Source organism: Choloepus didactylus, chromosome 14, assembly GCF_015220235.1.
Source record: "Choloepus didactylus isolate mChoDid1 chromosome 14, mChoDid1.pri, whole genome shotgun sequence".
NCBI lineage: Eukaryota > Metazoa > Chordata > Mammalia > Pilosa > Megalonychidae > Choloepus > Choloepus didactylus.
In genome coordinates this window covers 76,073,144-76,085,256 of record NC_051320.1, presented here as the reverse complement: position 1 = coordinate 76,085,256, position 12,113 = coordinate 76,073,144, and the positions used below count along the sequence as shown (strand labels likewise).

At 40.3% G+C, this 12,113-nt stretch overlaps 1 protein-coding gene across 1 annotated transcript in view; it reads right to left on the bottom strand.

Moving 5' to 3' along the window:
* Positions 1-12,113, bottom strand: part of DEPTOR (DEP domain containing MTOR interacting protein) — a 160,955-nt gene that overhangs the window by 99,421 nt on the left and 49,421 nt on the right. The window contains exons 2-3 of the mRNA XM_037802794.1: positions 7,268-7,446; positions 5,592-5,715 (exon numbers count right to left, since the gene is read on the bottom strand). Coding sequence (XP_037658722.1) covers positions 5,592-5,715; positions 7,268-7,446 — 303 coding nt within the window. The remainder of the gene's footprint in view (positions 1-5,591; positions 5,716-7,267; positions 7,447-12,113) is intronic.

Below are 12,113 nucleotides of genomic sequence, written 5' to 3'. Positions count from 1 at the left end.
CCAAAATGGAATTAATTATGCCTTCTGAGTATAACTGACAGAATTGTACTGAGGGTCAAACAAATTAATGTACAAAATGCTTTGTAAACTCCAACGAAGCAAGAGCAGGTAAGCTTCTGGCAATTGTTGCCTCTCATGAAAAGCAAGTTCTCTGTAGCTCTTTCACGGGGCAAGCTCAGCAGCTCACAGCAATCACAGCATGTAGTTTCCTTTGTTCATTCAACAAATATTTATTGTACCAGGCACTTGGAGGGAGCAGGAGGAAGCCCAGAGGCACATGGCAGAGAAACCTCTGATAAGATAAAGACACAGAATGGCTTTGCCTCTTTGGATATAGTTTTTGCCTTTTATTGCTTTTCAGTCCTACGCAAGAGAGAATATAAAGCAAGCAGTGGGAATGCAGACGAGATCGAATGACATAAAGGCCCTTTAAACCAATTCTTCAATCAGGTCTAAAAACCTAATCAAGGTAGTGGACTACTAGAGGCTACAGAGAGAAACTACTGCTGCTGAGAAAGCCAAGGCTCTTTAGAAAAAAAATCTAGACTGCTGTCCATATAAACCAGACCTAGAAGGGATTTAACCCCATATTAAGATTGAGGTTAAATTAGAATTGAGACCTTTCCTCTCTATAGTCTGGACAGAAAATCAAGATTAGTTTAAAATGTGCATTAAATTTTGGAATAAGTACCAAAAGTAAACCTCATACTTGTAATTCTCTTTTACAGTTAATTCTATATGCCAACATATAAAGCATTTGATAATTCTGAATTCAATTTTTTTTTTTCATTAAGAGGTCTATTTTGCCAACAGCTGAGAGATAATCAGGTTTTGCAGTTTGGAATGGCATCCAAAACACCTTCCACTATCTGAAGGTAGTGTAAACAGATTCAATGCTGTTTTTTTAAATTATGGATATTTATCATGCTTACAAAAGTTGTGTTTGCAAACTAAAAATTGTACTTTTGGGGAAAGCATTACTTAATGAGAGTATATTGTGTGTCTGGGGTATTTGTGCCTGTGCAAAAATAAGTGGGAAACTGTAAGCCCCTCCTGAGAGATGCTATGCCCTATTCTTTGTATCTTCTATTCATCGACTAGTCATAGTGAAGGCTCAGTGGTGCTTGCTGACAAAAGCGGAAAGTGCCCTGAACGTGTTTAAATGAATTCCCCAAAAGAACAAAGTCTGGGCCTCCATCCATAAGCACACAGCCTCTTTCTAACACTCCCTTCAAGCTGGCAGCACGGACATGAGTAATGGTGCATATTCACACGTGCTTATTCTCATCCAGGCCTATCCTAAATGCAGTGGACAAAGCTCATTTAATTCCCAGAAGCCTCGAGGTTGGTACAATCCATCTCTCCATTAACTAGGTGGGCAAATAGAGGCACAGAGAGGTGAAGCCACTTGCCCCAAGGCATGATGCCAGGATTCACACCCAGGCAATGTGGCTCCTGGGCTCTTCACCACGACACTAGGCTGATTCTAAAAATAATATGATAAAACAAGAATGGTAAGTATCATTTATTTACCTTATTATTTAGTACTGTAATAACAGGGGCTGACATATCTGGAGCTCTCATTCTGTACCAACCGCTGTGCTCAGCACTGCACAAGTGCATCTCCTTTAATCCCCCCATCAACTTTTCCAGGTGGGTCCCAGTCTTATCTCCATATGAGACTACAGATCAGAGAGGTTATGCAGCTTGTTCCACGTCACAGAGCAAGCAAGATGTGAGGCTGGGATTTGAACCCAGGGCTGTGTGACTCCAAATCCCACTGTTAGTCACTATGCAACTGGATTCATGATGCCAGCTCTCACTCTGACTTCCTCACACTGGGGCAACTTGAAAGGGCCAGCTTCTGGCTTCTTAACTAGCACTGTTCGAGTACCTCTGAGTTAAGGTAACTGGAATGACACAGACACTAAGAGGCAGTAGAGTCATTTAAATTTTAGTATTGAGATGCCCTACAAAACAGCCAGCTGAGAAACACCACTGTGAATTAGAAAGCCAGGATACGCAAAAATCAGCACAGTTCAGCAAAACCTCAGCCAGAGACTGAGTTTCACAAAGTCCTATTAATAACCCAGAGCAATCAAGCAAGTGAAAAGCCAAAAGAAAACACTGACAATACAGCCAGCCCCTCGGAGTTGGCAGAGGCTATGCAGGAAGCTACAGCCTCAACACCTGCCACTCTGGGTTCAGGTCTCGCCTCTGTCCCTCTCACGCCATGTCATCGGCACACACACATCACTTCCCTGCTCTGGGTCCCAGATGCTCCCTCTGAAAGTGCGGACGATAACATGTGCCTGTCTATTTTGTAGGGAGGGTCAGATGAGATCATCTAGTGGAAGAACTTTGAGAAGCTGAATTTACAAATAAGAGGCAGTGAAGTATTTGCTGTATTGAAAGAGTACCATGCAAATTTACCGTGAAAGAGAAACATTTAACTTTCCTTTTACAATGTCTACTTTAAAATCCTGGAATATTTTCAGTACATTTTTACAGAAAATTCCATATCCTAGATATCTCATAAACACTGTATTACATTTTAAGGTAAACTACATTTTGAAGTGAAAGTTTATTTCATTCCATTTAATCTTCATTAAAGCGAGTGGGAAGGATTTATTAATAGCCCTGTGGCAACAAGGCTGGGCTCTGAGCTCCTGGGTTTAAATACCAGCTTGGTTATTTACTAGTAAGGTTCCTTTGGGCAAGAGATTTAACCTCTCCTTGCTATATTTTCCTCATCCATAAAATGGCGACAATGATAGCCTCTAACTCGGGGTGGGGAGTGGGGGTGTTATGATGATGAAATAAAATGGATTAGTCAGGATGTTTGATACATAGTCAGCAATCAACAAATATTATCTATTGTTATTATTTTTAAATAATTTTTAAAAAATATTTTTGTGAGACTTTCCCTCACAAATGTTAGAGGTATCCTATACAAGGGTTCAGACCAAAAGAATGTAGGGAATATTTTCAATACTAAAGTAAATGAAATACTTGAAAAGATAGACTATAAACAAAATCAACCATTCATTTCTTAATGCTATAAAAAGTTATCTAAAACTTACAAAATTACAGTATATGCTGAGATTAGTAGAAAAGATAGCCTGAAAAGAGGGAAGATACATAGAACTAATTAAGCAGATACAATAACTGATCAAATAGTTAAACTAAATTGTCCATTCCAAAGGGCCCAAAGTTTGCCCTCTGCATGTTCCCACAACCTAAAGAAGGGACCAAGATTTGCCAGGCAGCAGCTAGGTCACCCAAGGTTAAGTACTTATCAAATTACTTTTTCCCAGTGCTAATTTCAGAAGCAGTTTGAAGAAATAAATCTACTTGGACAATGAAACATTGAACACTAATGAAAAGAAAATCAACTGCACATAGGAAAAGTACAGAAATACTGATCAACCTGTCCAGGGATCGGTTTATTCATTCTTTTCAGCAAATATTTATTGTCTACAATCTGTCAGGCATGTATTAAGCCATGAGAGATACAAAGAAGAATGAGGCAGCCTTTACCCTTAAGTTGCTTAGAGCCTAATGCAGGAAACAAAGAAGAAATTTTAATCCAGCTCTTTGATGGGGTAAACACACAGGAGCAGTCTTAAGGGGGTAGGGAGGGATTCCCGGGGAAGGTCACATTGAAGGTGAAACCAGGAGGAATTAGAGTGAGCTAGAGAGAGGGCTCAGGCGTGAAGTCTTCTAGGCACAGGGAACAGCAAATGTGAAAAGGACATCGGATTGTCACTTCCCTATTCTCCTCTCTCCAGTGATTCACGTTACTCTTAAGAGAAAACCCTCAATTCTAACCATGGCTTTGAGGGCCCCATATCATCTCCTACTACTCATCTCCTATTACTCTCCCTCCACTTCCCACACTGCAGACACTCTGGGCTCCTAGCTATGCTTAATATGCAGGGCACATTCCCGCCTCAAAGCCTTCACCCTTGCTGTTTCCTGTGGGATGCTCTCATGAGAGAGCCTCAGGGCTTAAATGTCACCTCTTCACGGACGTCCTCCCCGACCCCCTCCCCCATGTAAAACAGCACCTGTATAATATTACATGGCATCTTCATGGGTTTATCACTTTAATATCAGCCTCTTCAACTAGAAAGCAAGCTCCGTGAGGGCAGGGGTTTTGTCTATCTTTGATTCACTGTATGTTGCCAATGCCTATAACTGCACCTGACATGAGGTAGAGCTCAATAAATATTTTTAATTAATAGGCCCAGACAATCCAGAGACACCTAGTTTGGGGTGACTGGTGTACAGGAGGCGAGGGAAGAAGCAATAGACGACGGGGCTGGAGTAAATTTTCAAGAAGGTATGAACAGCAACAAAATACATACATACACTCAAATATACAAATGGACATGTTTACAGATCCCTTCCCTTGAAATTCGCCTGAGTCAGGGAGATGAGGGATTTTCTCGACTTCAGTATAATAGAAAGCAAGTGAAAGAACTAGTACGTATCAGGACACTAAGGGGTTAGACTATATGAGCTCCAGAAACACTGGAGAATAGAACTGGGATGGCTAGAGAGCAAAACACAACACAGAATGGACGGAATCAAGAGCAGTAATTAATATCGTGTTAATTAATACCTGGAATGGCTATCATTTGTGGGGTCTTATTACATGCATGAAATACTGAGCTAAATACATAAATACTTGATGCAGTTTATTCTTTTAAATCTCACAGCAGCAGTAGGAAATGCTACAATTACTTCCATTTCACAAAGGAAGACACTAAACTTTACAAAGGTAAACCGACAAGGCTAGCAGGGCTAGAATTCAAACCCAGTCTGGCTCTAAAGCTGGGCTCTTAGCCCTCATGCTACTTAATCAGACACTTGCCCTGCTCCCCACCTCCTCCAGCATCACAGAGCAGCTCTTGCATGTGATAAGTAGTTTTCAAGTCCTGAAGCCCTGAAAGGCAGCCAGAGTGAAGGAGAGGGACAGGAGACATTATTCCTGCTCTCCTTTCTCTAATGATTGCCCTGGAAAAAAAACAAGGAAGGACAGGAAAAGAGAGCACAGAGCAGCACATCAGCTCAGAGGCTGTCCATTCAGTGGCTCAAGACACACTACCCCAAAACTTCCGGGCTACAATATATCATCTCTTCAAAAAAGTTAAAAGGCTATTCCTTTCAGTTATCCTGCTAATTGAAGTTCTCTCACTACTCATCTCTTGACCAGAACTGAGCCTGAACTTGTCCTACTTGATACTACTTCTCTAGGCATTTACAAGGTTACACCTCCAAGTTATACAACAGGATTTAAAAGAGGGAAAGGGCACCCACACCACTTGAGAGCAAACATCAAGCTCCATCCTTTTGTTTTTTCCTTCTGGAGTTTTTTTAAGTTGACTTAAAATAGAAAAAAACTACTTAAATCAATTCTTTATTAAGAAGCTTATGAAAGCAATGTAATTTCTGGCAAAGAAAGAACAGTTATGTAATCAGCCCATATAGAACTGCCAGGCAAAAGTCAATATGATTAAAGACTGAAATAGCCCTGTTTCTCTCTACAAGTCAAGATTAGAGTAGGGATTTCACATGTGACATACTTCTCGTATAGCCTCTGTCCTCTCATGAAGGCCTTCACTTCATTGTCCAATGGGAAGGTGCCATCATCCTTTCTAAAGCGGTAGAAGAGTTTGACATCCTTGAATTCCTTATGCTCATCACACACTGAAACACAATATAGACAGAGGGGTAAATGAGAAAAAAAAATCACTCTTACTTAATTACTCAAGGGAAATAAGATGCTAACTGTAGCTTAAGAAAGGCTTGGCAAGTCTTTCTCCCTAGTTCCTGGAGAGGGAATCCCTGAATCTTTGGAATTTCCTGTGATTGGAGTGTCTTTAGTTATTAATAGCAGGCCCAGGACCATACTTCATAGTTCCTATGCTACTGAGACGGCAGGGTGGGGCTGGCCACACCCCAAGGACCAACCAAGTGATTAGGGGTCTGGAGATTGAGTTCAACCACGTGGGCATTGATTCCAACAATCACACCTAGCTGCTTCTTACTTGTATATTTATAATAAAACAATAACCCTAAGAATGGCACTTTCAGTGAGTTCTGTGAGTTGTTCTAGCAAATTATCGTACCCAAAGGGGTGGTAGGAACCCCTGAATTTGTAGCCAGTTAATCAGAAGTGCAAATGGCCTAGGCCCCCAAATGTGTGACTGAGACCTGCTGGGAAATCTTGTGGAGTCTGGCCTCACTCTGGGTAGAGTAAAAATTGCATTGAATGAGTTACTGCAGTATTTACAGTTGGTGTCAGAAGTTGATAGAAGTTTCTGCAAACCTTTATACTAAAAAGAATTTTTTCACTACCTAATTTTTCAAGCACACAAATATCCACTAGTTAATACACCTACTCTATGAGTTAAAATTTAGCACAGTTCCTGGTACAGAATAAGTGCTCAGTATTATTAACTATCATCATCATCATCATCTATTAAGAGGGTGACAAAATTAAATTCATCAATCATTATACAAACTCTTTTTGAGCATATATTGGGCAGATTAGCCTCAAAGAATTTACATTCTAGAGAGCTGAAGAGAAATACCAACAGGCAAATTGCAATAATGGTTATAAAAGAAGAGAAAGGAGAGACTGCAGAGGGAGCACAAAGGAGGAATACCTAACCCAGCCTTGAGGAATGAAACCCTTCCTGAATAGTTGCACGTGAATGCAGATCTGAAGGATAAGTAAGAAGTTGGGCAAAAGTAAGGAGAAAGGCCATTCCAGCCCAGTGGAAAAACAGCATGTGCAAAGGGGAGAGATTTCAAGGAAACATGTTCATGGCTGTTCACTGACCCATTGTGAGTAATAGCAAAAATGTGGAAATAACTTAAATTTCCATCAATAGGAGAAAAGATAAATAAGTGATGGCATATTTAAAAATGGAATACTACAGAGCAGTGAAAATGAACAAACTAGAGATACACTATCAACAGGGATGAATCTCACAACAGCTGTTGATCAAGTTACAAAAGAATAAACATGCATCTCTATAATGGTTTATAGCATGTAAAACAATATGATACACTGTGCAGAGATGCATATATAGAAAAGAAAGTAAACCCAAATAAATACCTCTTGGAGGGAGGAAGGGAATGTGATTTGGGAGAAGTCCACAGGAAACACAATAAAGTACATTGTTCTCTTTCTGAAATGGGTAGGTTCATGTCAGAAACAGAAGATTTCGACCTTCATTTCCTCTCAACTCACCATGATGAATAATGCCCCGGTCTGCTAATTTCTGCATGAGTTTAATCGCCGTCTCTCTGTCGGAAGCTTCTTTGTGTTCAATCAGCCAGTCAATCAGTTCTTTTGCCACAAAGCAGTTTGGGTAGGTTTTCAGATGATGTCGTCTATCTTTAATAACCTTTTCTTCATGCAGCCTGAGCCTGGAAAGAAAATTTAGCAATTGTCTTAGGAACTTTGATGACAACACATTAAGCTAATCTCAGAGAGTAGGAACAAAACGGAAGCTCGCAAGGCAATGCAGTGCCATTAAAACGTTTGTCAACTAGTGATTTCCACAGTCAGAGCTCAAAGGCCCCAGAAAGTCATTCCACCCTCAGATCTAAAGACAATATAGGCAAACTTGTGGGAATAAAGCAACAGCCAACTTAGAGCCCTCCTGCCCTGCAAGGGGGTGAGAAAGGCTCTGCTGCCCCTTACTCTGACTCACTCCCTTCTTCTGTCTTCACACCAGAGGGGCTAAAGCTTTGGCCAACAGACAAACAAAAATTCTAAAAACTTGCTGAATCAAAGTACCTTGTCTTGATTGCTCAGGATCCATCATATTTATATTCATTCATTCATTCATTCATTCATTCATGTAACACATTTATTGAGTGCCTTCTGTGTGCCCATTAGGCACTATTTTAAGGACTAGAGACGTTATCAGAAGATGTCAGAGATCCCTGCCTTTGTGGGGCTTGCATTCTAGAAGGAGCAATAGTTAATCTTTTCAAGAGCCATCTAGGTTCCAGTAACTAGAGCTTTGCACAGATTGACTCATTCACTGCTCACAACAACCTCTTCAGGAGATTAATATTACTATCCCCTTGTTTTACAGCAGAGAACAAGGAGGTCTCAGAGAGATTAAGTCACTTGCCTAAGACAACACAGCTAACAAGTAGTGACAAGGAGACGTGAACCCTGGTCACACCACTTCAGAGTCTGGCACCTCATGCTGCCTCTAGCTAGGGTTGGATAAATGGGAAGCCTGGGAGAGACAGATTAAAGCTGTTAGAAAAATACGACTTATTTACAGGCTAATCAATTAGTGGGGAGAAATGTGATTGACATGGAACTTTTCCTGCACCCTTCAGAACTCAGTGACTTTTTTCCAAAAATATCTTAAACTTGTTCCCTCCCCCCTTTTTAAAGTTTCTTTCACTTGCCTTCTCTTCTTTTCCCTCCCTCACATTTACTCCTTTATTTCTCAAACGAAGAGTTGGAATTGCGTGAACCATAAGGTCAGCTTTTCTCATACTTCACCCACTTGGCTTCTCTGCTCTTTACCTCGTATTCTCAACATTGTTGAGAAATGGGAGTCAGTCACAAGGAGTTGTGTGATCTGGGCAAGTTACTTGAGGCAATTATACCTACACTATCCTTGCCAATGGTGGGATTTGAGGGTATAATACATAGTATGTTAAGCACCAACAACCCAGTGTACTGCCTGACACATAACAGGTTTCCCTCCTATCTTATCCCCCCTGAAGAAGGAAATCAATCATACACTTGCCTGTTTGTGTGTGACCTGTTTGTGTGTGTGTGTGTTTTAACATGGTGCACTGAATGTAATTTAATGGGGTTTGATCTCTCAAGGGTTGTCATTATGGGTGGGGAGCATCCTGGGCTGAGAGCTCCGAGGCCTGGATGCTTTTCCATGCTAGACACAACAGCTGAAGCCTAGAGGATATGCCTATGGATAAAGAGCTCAGCTATACACCAGCAGTTGATAGGGAGAGAAGGAGAGAAATGACCTCGTTACAGCTGGTAACTGCACAGGAAGAAAAGAATCATTTTAATAGAGTTCCTACTATGTGCCCAGAATTGTACTAAGTATTTTCACCCATGTTTACTTAATAACTAATTGCATCTGAATGCCATTTAACTATGTCTGGGTCTCAATTTTTCATTTGTAAATAAGGATTTGACTGACCAAAAGGGGGAAATGAAAGGAAATGAAATGAGCTTCAGTGGCAGGGAGATTCCAAAAGGAGCCGAGAGGTCACTCTGGTGGGCACTCTTACACACAATATAGACAACTCTTTTTAGGTTCTAATGAATTGGGGTAGCTGGCATTGATACCTGAAACTATCAAACTACAACCCAGAACCCATGAATCTTGAAGATGATCGTATAAAAATGTAGCTTATGAGGGATGACAATGGGATTGGGAAAGCCATAAGGACCACAGTCCCCTTTGTCTAGTTTATGGATGGATAAGTAGAAAAACGGGGGGAAGGAAACAAACAAACAAACAAAGCACCCAGTGTTCTTTTTTACTTTAATTGCTCTTTTTCACTTTAATTATTATTCTTGTTATTTTTGTGTGTGTGGTAATGAAGGTGTCAGGGACTGATTTTGGTGATGAATGCACAACTATGTAATGGTACTGTGAACAACTGAATGTACGATTTGTTTTGTATGACTGCATGGTATGTGAATATATCTCAATAAAATGAATATTTAAAAAAAAAGGGATTTGAACTGAGTGAACCATGAGACCCCTTTATGGTGAACATCTAATTTTTCTGCCTGCCCTGTATCCACTCTCTCTTTTTCTGCTCACAGCACTCTTACTTTTCTTTGGGAAAATGACTCTGTATCCACTGTCAGTCCACACCGCTCATTTGTGATTCATGGATGAGCATGTAACCCAAGCACCCAAGTAGGCTATTAAGACTCAGTGCTGGGACTTTTTATAGGAGTGCTGACAGTTACTTTACAATGTGTGCCTCAGGCTACCATCCAATAGGTCACCCTCGCTACCACAAAGGGGAGAGCCTGCCTAAGAAGAAATCCAACACAGAGAAAAGCAGAGGAGTTATAGACATACAGATATAGATAAAGAAAACAAATGTTTCAAACAATCCCGCTCGAGCACCTGAATTCAACAGTCCCTGAAGCCCCCTTCTCTGAACTTAAGTTACATGAGCCAATCAATACATTCCTTTTTGCTTAAGTGAGTTTGTCTATTACTAACAACCCAAATCGTCCCCAAACACCGTCCATCTGAAGGACTTCATGGATATGTGGCCGTGAATGTTGCCAGTGATGCCTTCAGAGACCACTGAGAAGGCCAGGCTGTCTGCCCTGCACCCAAGGGTCCCAGAACTTCCTGGAGTCTTGCATCAGTTTCTTTCATTCTCCTGTTTCTTCCCTCACTGTCCTGCTGTCAGTGTGACACGTGTTGTTCCAAACCTGAAGTCAAGCAGTTCACTTAATCTGGTGCTTCTGTTCTGCCACAGTCTGCTAAGCTAGTTGGTATAAAACTACTAAGTAAGAGTTAAAATATTTTGAGCAAAAGCCTGACATGAACTTCTATGAGTAAAAAAAAACAGCATTTTGTGCATGGACTTGATACCATCTCTTCCGGCTGCTTGAAGACCATTTTGTGTGCTTTAGTACTGAACCTTTGTGGCTGAGTGCTAAATAATTGAGGAGAAAGACCAATAATTCTGAATTCCTATACAATACTATTCCATCTGGTAACATTTATTATCTAAAACTTAAGAGTCATGACATACTATAGAACTGGCTAAAATAAGGACATAGCAGTGAACCTGTTAGTAAGAAAGATGAGGATGTCAGTGATATCAGGAAAACACCAAAGAAGTCTCCAAAAGATCATGAAAACGTTCTCATAAAATGTTAGCGGTAGGGCAGGATAGCCAGATTTAGAAAAACAAAACAAAACAAAAAACATAACAAAGAACACTCAGTTAAATATGAATTTCATATAAGCAACAAATAATATTTTAGATTAAGTATGTCTCAAATATTGCATGGAACAGATAAAATCATTGTTTATCTGAAATTCAAACCTAACTGTTCACCTTGAATTTCATCTGGCAACCCTATGGGGGATATATTTCAATAAACACTTAAGCTAATATTTTAGGATTATTTATTATGCAGAATAAGAAAGGGATCTCCACTGATGGTAGAGGACACTTCTTCCTCAAAGAAAGGCTAGTTGTTTAATTTTTTTCAGAGTACCCGAACCATCATTTTATCTGATTCTTCCAGAAAACACTTTGACCCAGGTTCTCAGGGCCAAACTAGCCTTCATGTGCTGAGGATCAGGTAAGAAATGTAATTTGTAAAGACGATAAATCAGAAAAGCCAGTGGAATGAAACCAGAGCATAGAATCTCCCTCTTTTAATTTAACTAAGTTCATTAGCTCGCTTAATTTAACTCAGTTAATTTAATTTAACTGAGAAAAATGAACTATTAACAATTCATACATAGCAAATATTGGCTAGAATTGACAAAACAAGAAAAGGTACAAGACCTCATTCCATACATTTTTAAAAGTAGCACCAAGGAAAAATGTAGACATTGCTGGGGCAGTGAGGTAAGTGAGGAGGCTGGGTCATCACTGCCCAGAATCCATGCTGCTAAGTCAGTAAAATCCTGAGAATTCTCATTAGTAACCCCCAAGGTTGAAGAAAGCAAACTCTGTTTTCTGTATTCTGATTAGAAGATAGTCAAAATAGTTGCTGGGCAAAGATGGGCAAAATGAAGGAAATGAGGGACTGGACCTTTCTCCCTGACAGTGAAGGGTCCAGGGCACAACCCTAAATTGGGGGAGCAGACCAAGGGCTCAAGTATCCCTCCACAGCAGTGGGATCCACCTAGGACTATGTAAATGAACACTAGTGCAAGAAATTGAAAAAAAAAAAAACTGTTATCCTTCCATCAGCCCGGGCCCTTAAGCCATGAAATGTGGAACAAATAATCTGCTATTAAAATTTAGCACTGAGGGGAAAAAATGACAGTGTGAGAAAAGTTAGGAAGGGATCAAGGAGATGTCACCCACACTATATC